This window comes from Pleurodeles waltl, chromosome 4_1, assembly GCF_031143425.1.
Source record: "Pleurodeles waltl isolate 20211129_DDA chromosome 4_1, aPleWal1.hap1.20221129, whole genome shotgun sequence".
Classification (NCBI taxonomy): Eukaryota; Metazoa; Chordata; class Amphibia; order Caudata; family Salamandridae; genus Pleurodeles; species Pleurodeles waltl.
Window position 1 is genome coordinate 282,587,247 of NC_090442.1, and position 18,252 is coordinate 282,605,498.

At 39.6% G+C, this 18,252-nt stretch overlaps 1 protein-coding gene across 3 annotated transcripts in view; it reads right to left on the reverse strand.

Moving 5' to 3' along the window:
• The window catches only part of PTPRB (protein tyrosine phosphatase receptor type B), a 335,571-nt gene that overhangs the window by 186,744 nt on the left and 130,575 nt on the right, over positions 1-18,252 (reverse strand). For all 3 annotated transcript variants that reach the window (XM_069228335.1, XM_069228338.1, XM_069228337.1), the window contains one exon: positions 15,318-15,588. In XM_069228335.1, coding sequence (XP_069084436.1) covers positions 15,318-15,588 — 271 coding nt within the window. The remainder of the gene's footprint in view (positions 1-15,317; positions 15,589-18,252) is intronic.

Genomic DNA, 18,252 nt, shown 5'->3' on the forward strand with positions numbered 1-18,252 from the left:
GGCAAAACGGCTACTTTGCCAGGCCAAAATGGATGTTTAAAACTGCATTCAGGCTCCTATGGAAGGCCTGGGACATGTTTTACAGTGCTACTCAAGTGGGTGCACAATAGGTGCTGCAACCCCACTGGTAGCATTCGATTTACATGCCCTGGGCATACGGTATACCACTTTAAAAGGGACTTATAAGTAAATTAAATATAGCAATTAGGTATATGCCAATTTAATCATGTTTTAGAGGAAGGAGCAGAAGCATGTCAGCACTTATTAGCAGTGGTAAAGTGCACAGAGTCCTAAGCTCAACAAAAATAGGGTCAGCAACATGGAGGAGGAGTGACAAATTGTTTGGGGGGAAACCACTCTAAGGCTGACAGGTCCAACAATGCCTCCCCTAGATGACATGTTATAGTAATTTATGCATTTAATGCCTATTGTGACCCTCTGCCAGTGACAATGAGCACATCGGCACTCAAGACATTTATAAAGACCTTTACTGTAACTGAAATTATAATTTCAGTGTGTACTCTAAGCAATGGTTTTTAGTGTTTTTTAGTAACTAAGCATATAATAAATATGAATTTGAACATGACACACAGAACCTTCTAATTGAACAGAGTAGGTCTGTAGTTATGAAACCAAATAACAACTGCAGTATTTATATAAATGCACCCAAGGTTAGTTAAAGAATCATGCCAAAACAGTCAGTCTTTTGCAAGCCTCATCGACATGACATGGGCTACCCTCAGCAACCCACTGACTGCTGGCAAGCTGACAAGTTTATTTCTGGGTCCAATTAAAGGCTTATATTGTCTTCGTGTCACACAAATATAGAAAGAACCGAAAGCCATATCTGGATTAAACTTCAGGTTTGAAAAAACTAAGCTAGGACTCTGAAATTCTTAATTTTGAGGAAGCACATTCACTATAAACCACTCATTATGGCTTAGCATGGAAGTAAAGAAGAAAACCGTGGAATAAGCCTTTCCATTTGCATTCCAATTGCCTTTTTGATGTAACCTTATAGCTGGTCACTCTCTGCTTCTGTATGTTACGCCCATTTTGGCGACATTCCAGGAAGCGATGGACCTGAGACTGGACGGCAGCAAGCTAACCAATGACCGCTTGCCGTGAGAGCTGTAGCTGCTGTAGACCCACCCGCTCACCTTACCAGTGCAAGCACGCCTGGTCCTTAGTAAGTAAATTTACAAGGGGACGCGTATAGGCCGATGAACTTTTTGAATTGCATGGAGTATCCTAGTCATGCAGTGACTACTGAATCGATATTTAACATCAATAATCAAGAAACATTCTATGGAAAACAGTTTAAAACCATCTACTCATGAATAACCACAACTCAGGAATGAGTTAAAAAAATGTATTTCCCTATTGATTACAATTCTATGTCATCCGTTAGTTCAAACTTTATTCAATCCACTCAATATATTAATTAATTAATAGAAACATCATCACTTGAAGGAAATATGTGACAATGCAATTTCATAAACTAAGAATACCAGCATTAATAGCGAAGTTCAGCAAATACGTTTGTCAGTCATTTGTCACTGTCAGCGTCACCCTCAACAGCCTACCTAACCAAGATTAGCATCATCATGTGGGTCTTCATGGCAAAAACCTTTTAGAGAAAACATTAATTTGGAAAAAATCTATCTAAGGAGAATTTCTATAATCAGCGCAGTTGGTACCTAGAAGAAAAGGCATAAAAATAGTTTGTAACATTTTCATAGCTCCCTACCCAGGACGGATCAGCAACAAGTAAGTCTTTGTCTTCAGGTCATCAATTAGTCAGCCACGGCTCAGGCTCACAGTGTATGAGCCCAATATCAGCACCTCTGACAGCGTCTCCTGACGTCATCAATTCTCCCCTCACATCTGAAATTTCAGCCCCTTGTCATGATCTTTTATTAAGGTCTTCCAGTCCACCCCCCTAATTTCTAATTGGGTAGTCAGTTAGCATATATAACTTTAACCCATAATATTTGTTTACCAAATCTACTAATTTCCATATCAGTTCATTCTCAAGATGTGGATTGGTCCACTTTACGATGTTCTCATCATCTGGCTCTTCAGGTATCGAAATTGTTGCATATTCCTCTTCAGTCAGTGCCTTCATTGTTCAAGTCCTGGGAAAGTACATTTAGCCTACGCTACACATAATTGTATCAAATTGTCTTTATCATCTCCTGTCCGCCGGTACTTTGCAGAAAATTCTAGCTAAGCAACTTTAACATCGAGCGGGTCAAGGCTATTTCGTAGCCGCTTCTTTGCAAATGAGGTTATTGTTTTCTGCTCTCAGTGTGCGAGGCCTAGAAAAACTAGGCCTTTAGTTTGGCTAACTTAGCACTACAAATTAATGCAAAACGTAAGTTATACATCTCATTATGACATATCATTAAATTTTTCTCATATATTTTAATTATTTCATAAAGGTTCAGTTCTATTACTACACATGGTGATCACTCCCGAGGGCACATTTTCAAACGTGCACATTATTTTTCTCTATGTTTAATTTCTCTACGCATTTCTCATTAGTAAACACATATACATCATTAATAATTCTCTTAATTAGCATATCTGCTTCTACACTAGCAAAGGAGGCTCACTGCATACGTCCTTGGTAGGCCTTCAGGTGTAACCTAGCTTGAACTCGACGTCACCAGGTAGGTCCAAGCGAGCATCATAAAGTGTTTGTTATGTTCCTGGGGACCCCAGGCTGTGGTACCATAGGAAGTACCTTGCCTGACATCACAGTGCGCTGCAGTTACACTGCAGAAGGCCACAAGACAAGTTTGGAATTCTCGTTTCGCTTTGGTAAATGCAATTCACGACATCCGGACATTCTGTGGCAGAGAGCCAGCGGTATATTATTGGGAAAGATATTTCATGAGATGTATGTTTAGCCTTTTTCTAGCTGATTTTGATTTTGTGGTGGAAAAATACCCTGGGCACTCTGTGTGCAAATTCCTACTAACCACGTATGAATGTTTGTGACATATTTAGTCACTGCAGTTTTAACACAATTCGTTATTATTTCTGAGGAAGACACATACTCTCTATTTAAGTTCAAATATCAATTGGTTTGTTTTTCACAATTGATGTTTTCAGGTATATGAGCAGATATCATTGCCTCAATGGAGAATGGAGTTCCACTTTACATCATTCTACAGTATCCTGGAGTAACTACTCAGAGAACATTTGAGAATTTATCTTATTTCATTCGAAGAGAAAGATCTTATTTCAGAGAGGAAGACTCCCTCTTGTTCCATTCATTTGGTACTAAAGGGCAGAACCTCTTTGGTCACTTTTCTGCATTGTAACTGGATTTTACTAAGTTTGGAATGTTGAATGAAAACATCAAAGCTGTGAAGCATTGAGAAAAATACCTTCAGGAGGAAGCAAGCACTGTTGTGTAATGACATAGAATTTTCACTATACAATAAAAACACAACTGAGACCATAGATGGATATATAATTGGCCTCAGTGAAGGATTCTTGCTTCAGTTTGCAAATTCAAAGGGATTACGTACCAGTATGTATGTGGGGTCAGCTTATAGGGAACTGCTACAGCAAAACAATTAAGAGAGACTGGTTTGCTGAAAATTGCCTCACTTAAGGAAATATTATCTTTAATCAAAGGTGTCATCGCTTCTAAGAAGTTACACATGACTGAGGCTTCTGGTGGGCAAGATCAAGTTAATATATTGTGTTGAAGAATGTTTAGAAGATTATAAGATCTACTAGTAAACTTTGGTAATGTGGAATGTTCGAGACACATGAGGAAGAATGACTCCTGTCTTGCATGTGTAAGTTTAGTGATAAATGATCAACTTTGTCAATATTCAGGTTTAAATGATCCTAGGACAATTTGTTTATCTTGTAGTGAGTTTGAGACGTGATAACATGAAGATTGGTGAGCTAGTGTCTGACATTAACATTTGAAAATAAAACCACAAATATAGTGAGATGGGTTTGAAATCACCTTCTACCATGATATCACAAATGCTTTTGTATGAAAAAATGGGATTGATTCAAATTAAAACCATTCCCTGGGGGATTTCAATGTCACTGCTCGGCAGTGCAAGCCCTTCCTTTTGTGGATGGATGGTAATATTGCACACTTTAACTTAGAAGAACACTGTAAGGATACTAAGGACTTATTTCCTGTAAAAATATGTCAGCACATTCTGCTTGTTAAGTGGGGCCCAAACCTCCATCAAGAGGGCAGTCTACATTTCTGCATATGTTGATTATTGACTCATCAGCTGCAAAGGCCTGCACGAATGCCATTCCCCCACATGCATGACAGTAATGTATGAGATGTATTAGTGGATACCGTCTACATAAAAGACATCTGTATCTGATGGGGGATTATTATGAGGAATGGCAACCCATTAACAGCCAATTTAAATCAAATAAGGGAACAAATGGGAATCTGAGAACAGGGGGAGTTTGTTATGTTCTTTGACACCTCTTACTCCACAATTCAGAGAAAAAACAGTACCCCCCAAATAGTGCGGTTGACAAAGCAGCGCCCCTTCCATTTTGTTAATAGGTTACCACCTCATTTGAGTTGTGAGAACATTGTCAATGTTTTGCAACTGTATTTGGTCACAAAACATTCATACATAAGATACAAGTTCCTAATTTGGAAGGGAAGTCTACAATGCCCCTTTTCCTGATACAATACTAGTAACCATTAAGAATCCCATTTTAGGAGTCCGAAAGACCTTCCTGACACTTAAAATGGGATCAGTACCAGCCATCTATCAATAACTTATGAGACCAACAGTGCCTAGCTTGATTATGGCTATGAAACCTCCTAATAAATATGTTGAATAACTTTTAAGACCTTTGGTGAGTAAACAAGGATCTTATATTAAAGACATGATTTCAGAAACACTAATGTATCAATTTTAATGGTGAAGAGGCGATTTTGGTAACGCTAAATCAAGACTCTATACACGAACATACCTTAAGATGATACCTTGGCAGTAATTAGTGAGGTTCTTCAGAAAGAGGCACCACCTAAATGTTTCGGTGCAGAGTTTAAAATACAGTGTACAGAAATAGAGCTGAAAAGTGACATCTTCTTATGCCAAGATGAACTATATCTCCAGAAGAAGGGGGCAAGTATGGGAAGAGCTTGTGCCTTTATTCTAGCTTGTCTATATGTAGGAGACATAAAGGAAAAGCACTGTGTAAAGTAATTCCTCATTAAACATACAAGTGCATGGTGAGGACCGATAGAGCAATTATCAATCTAGATTGTTTACATATTAAACAATGCATTTACATTTGTTATAAAATGTAAACTAACAAGCAAGAAAACACATTCCATTTGACCACCTGCAATAAGAGAAGCCTGAGCATGTGCTTCCAGCAGTACACAGTGCACATAGAATTGATATGTACTATGGGCCTACCTAAACATAGTAAAATGAACCCTGAAGGCAGGTTAGTTGAAAGAGGTGCGGAAACAGGTTGGGCAATGGGAACTAGAAAAGTAGCATAGATAATAGGAACACCCACCTAATCAGTGACAGTACAGATTTTTAAATCATAATATGCAGAGCATGCCTCACCCAAAAATATTCTGTCATACTAAGACCACATTAACCAGAGGGCCAGGAGACAGAAGGCGGATTGGTTACAAACCCTATTGCAGCACAACATGTCTCTACCCTACACATGGACAGCATCAGACACTACACAATTCGTCAGGGGCACAATAGTGCAGTATGTAGCACACTGTCTCACCATAAAACACTGCACCTACTCTCTTGCTTTTAGGTTTGCTTTGTGATAGTTTAGAAAGCATGCCTATAAGAACGGCACGCCATCATACAGAAGGATTAGGGGTTAAATGAATATCTTCAGTGCCAATGAACTTCAGTGCCTATACTTAGGCTCAAGGTGCCTGTTTGGTTTAACTGTGCTGCATTTGGTGCATAGATTAACTCGGAAATTATATAACTTCGGGTATCACCTGTATACATTTCAACTGAGAAGCATGAAGAGGCAACCACTGAGCTTTGATTCCTAGCATGTGTTGCAGACAGCACAGTTTTAGCCAAAACAAGTGAATAGGCCCTTCCGAAGCCTATGCATTGATGAGAGAAGTGTTTATGATAAAGCCCCAGAATCACCATGTTAAATTTTATTTCCTACTGCCTATGTGTCAATATGAAGCTCGGAATTTATGATGCTAAAACAAGGGTTGACACTTGGTAACATCACCTGCACAAACAACTGTAGCCACATTTAATAGAAACATATTGAAATGTGTTTGTTTCCCAGAAGGTCAACAACAGCGCACTACGTAAAACATATAGGTAAAGTGCTGTGTGCGACTCTCTTACATGCCTGACAAAGACAGTTTCAGCACTACTTTTAAATTAAAGTGAACATACTTGATATGTGCTAGCTTTTAAATAAACAGAACATGTCAAAGACATGGTCCAACAATGTAAAATAAATTTCATTCATGGTGTGAACTGCACAGGCAAATGACTCAAGGCATCCTGCAGGATATGAAGTTTTTTTTACTACCATTTCTGCTTCTTCATACAGCAGCACAGAGAGGTTTAGGCACTCCCACATTGGACAGGCAGGTAGATGAGAGAACTAATGAAGAGTTACTTAGAAGATGAAAGGTAAGGAAAGAATACCAAGATTGAAGTTAGTAGGAGGAAAGATGGAAAGAATGATTGACTATAAGAATGAATGAAAAAGTCTTTATACAATGTACAAAAACACCATCCTGTGATTGTCTGCAGAAGAAAAGGTGAACAGTGCTAACCAATGACTTTTATAAATTTTGAAAAAAATTAAAAACAGTGAAAAGCTCCACCAGAATTTAAAATAAATAAAAACTAGCAACAGGAAAGCCTAGCTATTTATATGTGATGTTGCAGAACTATAGTAAATAGGAAAGGGAAGGGTTTATCTAGTACAAGACTCTCCCAAAAAATTGAGATTCGTATAGCTGATTAGAAAAAATTGGACAGCGGGTGAGAAACATGTAAGAATGACAAGTTGTCTGATTAACAATTTGTAAGTAATAAGTAATCAATTGTCTATACCAAATATGTAGAAAAAAACAAATGTATGGCTATTATTTCACTTATTTTATTTAAGACTAAATGTGATTGGTTATCTCTTATTTTTTAGGTGCTCTCAGACACTAATAAAAGAGGAAGTATTGTAAACATTTTAACTGTGTTAAATAAGAATGGTAAGTGATTTAGCATTGCATTTGAATGAGATATACATTTATATGTATATATACATATATATATACACACACACACACATATGTATACGTGTGTAATCAATAATAACAATAATTTCAGTAGGCTAGAATTAAGAAACCCTTATTTTTACAAGCAAAGAGAATACATTACTAAAGTTAAAAAGAGATTTGAGAAGGTAAATACTGAGACATTGACTTGATATGATTTAATTTCGTTCCCACTTATAAATATGTAACAATAGAAAAGAGATCTTGGTAGCAGAAATAGATAATATATAATACATGTATGTATTTGGGAAGGCAGTAGTATTCCCGTAATGCTTAAATAAATTGAAAGATCAGAAAATAATATAGATGATCGTACAAGCATGGGGCCCCAGAACATATTTTTACAGTAGCCTCAGATTTATCTATAATTGTAGAAAGTTTGGTCCAAATTACCAATGGATCATGATTATTGCCCATGAAATCATGCATAAAATCTTTGTTTCTTTTTGCACAAAAACGATTACTGTAATATCATTGTGCATATATATTTTATTTCATATTGATTTGTAGATTTTCACCCAAGGGATGCTTAGAGAAACTGTACTAAGATTACTGAATTACATTTTTGTTCTTGTCTGAAAGAAGGTGCATGTAATAATATCTTTGTCACAGAAACACTGTGTTGTGTCAACCAGTAACACCATTACTGTTATCGCTCTGTAGAACTATTTGATGAAACATTCTCTCACAAGAGATACATGCATTATTATGAACAGAATTCAATTAATTGCAAGAACTATCAAGTCAATATGGATGGTAATATATGTGTGATTGTGGCTATTTTTTATGATTATTTACATGAAACTTACTGTAACATGTATGTCATTCTTCAGTCAGCAAATGAGTTTTAAGTTTTTATAAAATATTTGAAAAAATAAGTAATATTTTTGATTTGTAAAGATTTTGTGTTATGGTTGTAAATCCCTGAGCATAGAAGATATATCTAAAGAATGGGTGGGGTTAAGGCAAGCATGTTGTTTCATATTTGCCACAATTATGCTCCAGATCCTAACCTTTGCATCTTCACAACACCAGGGGTGATAGGAGAATACACCTCTTCTTTAATAATAGATTAGATCAACACATACCCGTAGGCTTTAAAAACTATTGGCTGTGGCACAAATGTTTTAGGCACTTTAATTCAACACTGACAGTCTTTTAGCTGGTATTTCTCAGACAAAGCAAACTACATTGTGAATCAAGAAGCACTAAGAAGGGGATTTTCAAAGAAAGCCTTCATAAGCTCTGTTGTCCTTGTGTGGAAAAACTAGACTGGTCAGGCCACTGACATATCAAAAGTGCTAACCAACTGAGTAATGAATGAACATTTCAACACAGAGATCTAATGCGGCACATAGTTTTATCCAAGGACTAAAGGGTAACTGAATTTGAAAAATTCTTATTTTTAGCTTTAATATGCTTGAAGGTCCTGTCGGTCAGACAATCTAGAAATTTCTCTCCTTCCTATTGGAGATCTCTTCCTCAGTGATAAAGGTCACTTTGCCTGACCTACAATTGCAGCTAAGGGTATATTTAGGTGGCTGCTTCTTTTACTATTTAGGGCTGTGACCCCGATGCTTTGAAAATGTTGTTTAAGTTTTATTATCTGTACCATTTGAAACTAGAGCAGCCCTTCCAGGGCTGAAATAACGTAGGCTGATCGCCTTAGGTTTATGCAAAACATGGCTGCCTATTTGTGCGATATGGGGAGTTTCTGAATATCTTTTTAGAAGTGATGACATGTATTATGGTGTAGTAATATAGGTGAGCGAGTGCACAGGCCCTGGTGATCTATGTGTCAAAGAGGGATCGTCTTTCATAACATTATGAGATGGTAGATGCAACAGCGTCTGAAATGTGTCTAATAATGAAGAGCTCTGGATCATAAAACATCTCAAGTTATTTTTAATGATTAATGAGTTACAGTCTATACTACATCTGGCCACCTTTGTGCAGTCAAATACCAGAAATCTTGTCTAGCCATTTGGGCAAATGCAGCTCATCTTCATCCACTGTTGTATGTTTCAGGCATATGTTGTTCTGCATTGTTACCCAGTCAAATGTGGAGTTAGATACTACTTGGATAGCTGAGTAGATCTGGAAAGCAGGTCAGTACTGAGTGATTTTTCTGCCCAAGTACTGAATGATTACCAGGACTAGTTGTCTTATTATATGTTAAATAATAATGGTGTGAATGGTTTTATTGATGATGATGCGGTATTGCAAATTTTGGTCTACTGGCTTCTAATTGAGAGGATTGAATGTCATCATTGTAAGGCAGTGTGTATGAGTCCTACCTAAATTTCCAGGTGCTCCATAATGTTCTCACAGTGGCCTCCTTCATGATTCATTTCCTTACAGATCACAGGTATTTACAGAGAATAGGCTTAAATCCAAAATTATATATTTTCATACTGGCTTTATCAATCCACACAATACATTTTTCCTCAGCAATTGAATCGCACAGATCTGGTAAGTAAAGATGGAGTCAACAAGCTTGCCCTATGCAATTTGTTCTAAAAATGGTTTAAATTATTAATTAAATCTCAGAACGAAATGTTGATGTGTGCTCCACTTTTTATTTACTCTACAAATCAAATTTTCAGTTATCCACAAATTGCATAAATCCCTCATGAATAATTTATTTAATAACTCTTGTGTACAAGATTTAACTGGCACATACTTCTTCAACGGGCATTCAATTGACCCTTGATTTTGACATGTATTGTTTGCTAGATTAGGTAACCACAACATTGATGATAATTTTTTTATTTTTTATTAAACACGTTTTTATATGTATGCCTTCTTCTGGTTCATTATTTTCATTTATATGAATGCATTGTTCAATCATGATTGTTTCCGATGTGTGGCTGACACAATCCATTCTCTGATTTTTCGGGAATAAGTGATTATGTATTGCATGCTAAATAATCCTCTTGTTTGTACTTTAGTTTCTTATAGAAAATCCCTACATAAACTAGGGGTTATTGGGTTTCCCTTTTTCCATTTTGGTTAATTGAGTACACTTGGGCATCATTGATGACCAACATTTTGATGTAGGTGGTGTTCCTAAGGCGCCAAGGATCCTGGAAGTCCATCCTGTTACTGCCCCATATTTTTCTTTGTGTGTATAAATCCTTCATGGATGGCTGCAGCATATGCGTACTCACTCATGTCAGCATTTTTTTAAAGATTTGCCTATTGCTTTAAGAAAAATTATTACAAGATGACCACCATACTTGTGTATGCACAAGCAGGGCCATCTTTTTACTTCAAATTTATTTTTAATTAACTATTCCAAAGTGTGGGTGGCCATTGTGCAACCGTAAATTTAAAAAGTAAGTAATTTATGCACAAGGAAAAAGAGAAAAGTCAGAAAGCAGTGCAAGCTGCTGGGCCCTAAGCAAAACTTGATGGCACAAGAAATGGGCAGCCAGGCAGCAGTGTATCTCCCTTGAAAAAATGTTTAATAAAAGAATAAAAATGGTAGGTGTGGGAAGGAGAGATGTAAAGAACAATGTATAAGGCAGTGAGTGAACCAGCAGCAGTGTGCAGCTGCCAGCCTCTCGCCCACGCACCATTTAAAAAAAGGAAAAACATAGATACTGACGCTAGGTGGGGGGGGAGGAAGGAGCATAGGATGGGTGACCAAGGGGGGTTGTGAGCAGAGGAGAAAGAAAAGGGAAAGTCAGACGCTCCCATAGAATGCTGAAACATTACTGTGTAAGGATACAAGTCTTCCAGCCAGAACTGAGGTAACAAAGCTATGCTCCAGGATCGTACAAACACGGAAATAGGGAAGAAAGCACTGAATGAAGAGGAGGGTACTGATGATCAAGGGGCTGGCCCAAATCCCACTCTGAATATTGTAATGCTATAAAGCTGATGGTCCACTGGCAGTTGGTCTCTATGGCAAGATTTTTGTGGTGGTGGAGCCAACTGAAGTTTCACTTTTGAAAACTAAGCATCCCCCTTCTCTCGAATAAGGTGGCAAGAGAGGGGTCATGGGGAAAACTTTCAATTTATAGAGGGTTTCCAATACTGACCCCCTCTAAAAGTGGCCTTAATCTGTTCCTGATATTTTCACTTTGGTCTGCATCTAGCTGATTAAAAAGCATTGAGTATGCTTTGACCTTAGCTGCAACCAGGAGACTTTCAAACAAACATTGACTTAAAGAATAACCAGTGAGGACCTACTGAGAGGAAATCATTATTTATAAAGCACAGCTAATCACCCGATTGAGTATCCAGGTGCTTGCAGGTCCCGGAGGCTTAATCCAACAGCCAGGTCTTCTGGGCCCTTAGGAATTCTGGAAGTGAGGTGATGGTCCGGAGGTGCATGGGGAGGCTGTTCCAAGTTTTTGCTGCAATGTGAGAGAAGGAGTGTCCTGCGGTGGTTAATGTATGTGGGTCCTTGGTTGTGTAGAGCCTGGTATGGGTAGATGAGCGGCTTGAATTGGCACCTCTTCTGTATGGGGAGCTAGTGGAGTTGCCTGAGATGGGTGTGTGATGTGGGTTCGTCGGAAAAGGCTGAGGATGAGTCTGGCTGTGGCGTTCTGTATGGTCTGAGGTCTCTGTAGGAGGTGTGTGTAAATTTCTACATAGAGGGCATTGCCGTAGTCCAGTCAGATGGTGATGAGGGCCTGTGTCACGGTGCGTCTCATGTGTAGGGGTAGCCACATGAAGGTCTTATGTAGCATGCACAAAGTGAGAAAGCAGGAGGAGGGAAGGCGTTGATCTGTGATTTCATGGTGAGCCTGTTGTCAATGATGATTCCAAGGTTTCTGCCGTGGTCCGAGTGAGTGGGTGCGGGTCCTAGGTCTGATGGCCATGAGGAGTCATTCCATGTGTTGCTGCTGTTGCCAAAGATCAGTACTCCCATCTTGTCTGTGTTCAGCTGCAGGCAGTTGTTCTTCATTGAGTCAGCGACACTTGTCGTGCATCTGTTGAAGTTGGTTCTGGTGGTGGAAGGGTCGTCGGTGACTGAGAGGATGAGTTGGGTGTCACCTGCATAGAAAATTATGTTGAGACCGTGGGTTCTGACGATGTTGGCCAGTTGGGTCATATGTGCATTGAAGAGAGCAGGGTCGAGGGATGAGCCCTGGGAGACACTGCGAAAGATGGGAGGTGGATCCTCTGGGTTCTTCCGGTAATGAAGGAGATGATCCATCTGAGTGCGTCCCCTTATATTCTGATGTGGTGGAGTCTTTCGATCAGCATGTGGTGAGATACTGTGTCGAAGGCTGCTGAGAGGTTGAGGAGGATCAAAGCTGCTGTTTCTCCTTGGTCGAGGAGGGTTCAGATGTCGTCAGTGATCACGGCAGTTTCAGTGCTACGATTGCTGCGGAAGTTGGCTTGGGAGACATCTGTTAGCTGGTTTTGCCTTTAGAGTCATCTCTCATGGTCAGAGCATTTTCTTAAACGTTGAGACCTTGTGCAAAAATGTTATGTCATCATGGACCCTCTTAGGATAGGACTTATAGTTTCCTTCTGCCAGCCTGGGTTGAATTTTATTACCAACAGCTTTTGAGCAGAAAACCACCTAACAGGAACCCACCATATTGGTCAAACAGTTTTAAGTATAACTGAATTGTCCATCAAGTTGGATCAAAGCTGTCGATCTTGCATTAAATGTTGCCTCCCATTAAGTGAGCTAGGCTCCAAAAACGTGTTAAAGATTGAAGCCAACCTTTTCCACGAATCTGAACCTCCACCCACAGAATGAACAGGTTCACTTGTGACTCAGCCTACACACTGATTGTTTGCTGGATAGAAAAATGTAAGGATATTTAGAACAATATTTTATATGCTAAAGCTATATTGGGCCTCCGTTAATAATGCATAGTACAATGTTCCAGTGGCATAACCCTGTTGGTCTGGTTTAGTCTATTTTTATTCTGACTCATGCTATGTTTACCTTCAAACTGTTTAAAGTATCTAAGTAATTACTTTTTACTGTGTTATTATCAAATTTTATCTAGACGTTAAGATCTTTACCTCATGAGAATATCCCAATGTGCTTGTTTATTCCAACATCTTCCAGCATCTCCAGTTTTGTTAGGCCAAAATACACAAACTATACAAAGAAAGAGGCAAGAATCCCTGGAGGAGCCTTAGGCCCCTGATGGAGGGCTAGTATTAAACCTTTACTTTTGTGCGCTTCTGCTTCACCACAGGTTGCTTCAAGCAGGTATATTCTGATAATGCAATATCAAACAAAATAAATATATGTTGCCCTTTCCCAAAAGCCAGTGTTTCACACATTTAATATGTTCATGTGATCCATATCCTATTAATTGAGGTGTGAATCACTTCTTTAACCCACAAATAACACTGAACTCTAATAAATAGTCTGGCATATATGGGACTGAGGCATAATATGGCACTAATTTTCATTCATGAAGTTTCTGATGTCTTATTAATTTTAAATAAATGTGTTTCAGAATATTCCCTGTACTATATGCTCATGTTATATAAAAAAAAAGATAGTCTTTCTTTGATTTCTGTGCTTAGTGAGTGCTCCCTCTCAAAACTCTGCGCCTGTTGAAAACACTCCCAGAAGTGTACTAAAGCAGCCATAGTCCTCTATTTTACCCATGCCTGGCAGTAGAGTTTAGACTGACACCATTTGATAGAGAAATAGGTCATCTTCCGCCCACGTTTTAGCACAAATAATTGTGGAAAGGTCATTGTTGCACTCAAACTTAATTTGTCTGGTGAATTCAAATCACTATTTGAAACTGTATCACCACCTATCCAAAATATTTTCGTCATTGTTCCAGATTGAAAAATCACTGTGCCTACATATTTCTCTCACACTGCCAGGTTATACTAGAACGCTGTAGAATATTGTTCTCACTTCCCAAAGGTACTGTCACCGCCCAATAACACATTGCCATACCAGAACACCTCAAACATTGTGCCGGAATGTATTAACCCTGATCCATACTATGCCCATCAAGTGGCCAGAGGAATCATCACTGTGCCAGTCTGTATTATGACTATGCCAGAATGTGTCAGCACATTGACAGAAGATCCTACTTACTATGCTCAATCGTATCCTTATTGTGCTTGAGTTTACCATCACTGTTCCAGAATGTGTCATCATTGTGCAATACTATGACCATCACTGTGCACAGTGTAGCACTGTCACAGATCTATAGTCACTGTGCTAAATTGTATTAGCATTTTGCTTCAAGATCCCTATTACTTTGCTCAAATGAATCATTACTGTGCTAGACTGTATCATCAGAAAATTGAGCCTTGTGTCTATCATGTGAAAATAGAGTTACTCTGTTTCACACAGAAAAGATTGTCTTAGAATATATAACCTTCACAAATTTTGAGTGACTCATGGCCATTATGTCAGAATAATACAGCTCTTTGTGACCTAGTGAGCCCATGAGGTTCCCACTAGTATAGAAATTGAATTCAGGGTGCTTAACAACTGTGAGCCAAGTTCTTCATTAATCCTGGTGCTCAGAATTCAAAGTTGAGATAGTAAGAACATTCACACACTCTAGATCACCCATAAATGTACGGAGTTGGTGACACTTCATCGCGTCACAATGTGGAACTTCTTACATTTCATGTTGAATCTAAATGTAACATAAATACTGGGGCCACGCTACTCAACAAAACAGATTTCTCCATGGTCTAGTCTAAAAAAGAGATTCTAACACTTCCAATCAAATTGTGATAACTGATCACATTACACATTGTTGACCCAACAGGTATTGTATAACACCACCTACAGTGTATAACCTGAAATCCACATTTGTGTTATTAAGACGTCTGAGTAAATGGAGCAGCAATGCAGCCCCAAGCGTCAGACCATGCAATCCTTGACGTGTCCACAGCAGGCCTTGGGACTAGCTTCATCTCACTGACTGACGCGACTGGGCTGCAGCACAGCCTTATCACGCAGCACAGACAAGAGAACAGTTCATCCATAGCGAAAGAAGCAGCTCCAAGACCGTCACACCCACCGCACAGCTCTTACCTGTTTCCAGGGAGAGGTTCTTCACCTCGCCGTCCAAGAGCGACACGATGCTCAGATTATACACGGTCCCGGCCTCTAGGCCGGTTTGCCTGCACTCGTAGGACTGGTTGCTTGTCTGGACTGGGAGGCAGGAGCTGTCCCAGGAGCTGTCAGAGGTGTAGATCAGGGTGAAGTTACAGGGATGGCCCACACTGCTCCATTTGACATCAAAAGACTGGCTGGACACGCTCCAATCCGTGAGGTTAATGGTGCATCTCAGGGGCTCCACATACTGTGGGAGGGGGACACAGAAACAGAGGGGTTAGTGCTGCAGTGGGATGGCGGTCCTCAGTAGCATGCATTTTACACTGTCTGTATGACTCCTCCAGAGCCCATCTGTGGCTACAGCATCCCATCAACGTCCAGATCACCTCGCATTTGGGCCAGTTAAGAAATGGGCGCGATGGCTGCAAAGTGAACATTAGCGAGACTATTGAACGGCTTGTCTTCTACATGCAACACGTCTATGAGCTGAAATGACGCCAATGAAAAATGAAATGGTCAACAGTTTAGCCTGATGGGTGTAAAGCCAAATGATATCAGAGGGGAAAGGTCACAAGAGTACTAGAACACTAGAATACATAGAAACTCATAATTCACTTTTAGCCGTAAGTGAGATACACTATTGTATATCAGCTTGACTGCCTAGGAGCTTCTGTGACAGTGCATCGGGATTTATATCACACAACGTATTGTCACGTATTGTACCCTGTCACGGATCCTATAACGTAACCTCTAGGTCCCTATAGCCCATGGTCAAGGATATTTTAATACACTGCCTAGAAGTGATTGGTTCACTGTTAATGATGTCACAATGCGCAGTCTAGGCTTGTACAGAACACTATTAACGATCTTATAACACACTCCTGAGGGTTATAAAGAATTATCTTATAGTTCAGTCCCCAGGTGCACTTAGCTGTCCATGATGTCACCGCACAGTGTAAGGCCCATAGAGCGCACGGTGGGATTTGATACCACATTGAAAATGTGCTTTATAGGTGCTATCTGCGCTTACAACACATCATCGGGGTTTAGTGTGTGCTGAGTAGGATCTTGTAATACGTTGTTTACATCGGACCAGTGCACTGTCCTGGATCTGAGGACACATTATTTCGGTGCTTATAATTGCCAGAAATGCACTTACAATGCACAGTCTGTGCATCTCAAGGTCTGTGGGGGTTTATTATATCCGGTCAATGAGTTTACAATATGCCATCGAGGAATTTAGGACACAGTCTCTTGGAGCTTTTAAAAACTGCCTAGGACCCTATAGGTGACCATGATCCACAGTGTAGGTTCTCATACTAGGCCCTTAAGGAGCTCATATATCACACCTGGGATGGGTCAGCACACCTTGCTCTGTCTGTATCACGTGTGTGATACACGTGTGCTCCTGTCTGTCAGGTCTGGGGATTACTGAGTTCAGCACTACTGCCACCTGTGCTGTCAGGTCCATTACCTGCGAGGGCCGGTTCAGCCATTCATTCATACAAACATGCTGTAGCATTTGCAATTAATTATTTTTTTGTTTTTAAGAATATGACATTCTACAATTGTAATCTGGCTGTATTTAGTCTAGACTAGAGCATTTTCCCACAAAGGAGCTGCCTAAGAAAGTTTGCATCGTGCAGTTTATTATCGGATTTAGTGCTTTGGTATAGCACCCCCACCAAGAGCAGCTTCAGAGCGCTTAATGGAGCGCGTAATGTGGTGAGGAATAGAGGAGCAACAACCAGCTGAATGACACTCAGCCCCCACAGCTGTATACCTAGATCTAAATGAAATACATGCTTCAATGCCCGTGTCAAGACAAACATTCATCCATGAGTTAGGAGCTCAATATATAATGTAATGGCATTATTATACACTTAAATCCTTCTAACATGGTGTTAACATATTATATACTAGGAGTCCAGTTCACTAAGGCATTTACGAGTGCATGAAGTAATACTCCTGAGGAAATACACATAAAAGACTCTGGCCCCAAAACATCCAAAAGTGAATATTCATGGAACATCCATTAACAAGAAGCATTAACAGAAAGGACTGTACCCTGTTTGCAGTTTTACTAATAGAGAGCTGGACATGTTGGAGCATGTATGTGTACTTGAAGCAGTAGTACAGGAGTACTACTTCACATACTCAAACATGCCTTTGTGAATTGACCCCACTGTGCCTATACTAAGAGGCCTACGTGCTAACAGTACACTGCCTAGAACCAGTACAAGTGTTTGTACAAAGCAATGTAGGTCCTTGAAATATACTTGTATCTGGTTTTAATGTACTGCCAGGTGCTTACTACGTGCGGCCCAGTCACTGATGACACTATTTATTGGAGCTTATTTTATTGGCCTTGTGCATACCATACCCTTTCTAGATGCCTCCAAGCAGCTACGGGGGTGTAATAAACTGCCCAAGAACTTATCATACCCTCTGTTTGAGCTTGCAATGCAATATTTAGTCTTGGCACCTGTAATACGTCAAGACTCGCATAATGTTTACTCTAGGCACTTGTAATTCATTTCTGGGAAGCTATAATAAACTATTATTTTATTATAATCCATTGTCTAAGTCATAGCAATAGACGGTTTAGTTGTTTATGAAGTCTATGGACGTGTAAGACATTGTCTAGGCACTGCACGTCTGGCCTAAGCAGCTGTAATACACTGTCTAATTAATTATAAAATCCAATCTAAGTGCATGTAATACACTGTCTGTGAACCTAGTCAATTACTTATAACTGTTGAAGTGCTTATAGCAAGCTTTGTGCCCATACTGCACAGTGTAACTGCTTTGAATGTTACACTATCTCAGTGCTAACAATGTAATGTCTAGTGTTTGTGGTCAGTGGTTTTCTGGGGTGCTTGATCCCCACGCCCAGCCATGGGAGCAGCTC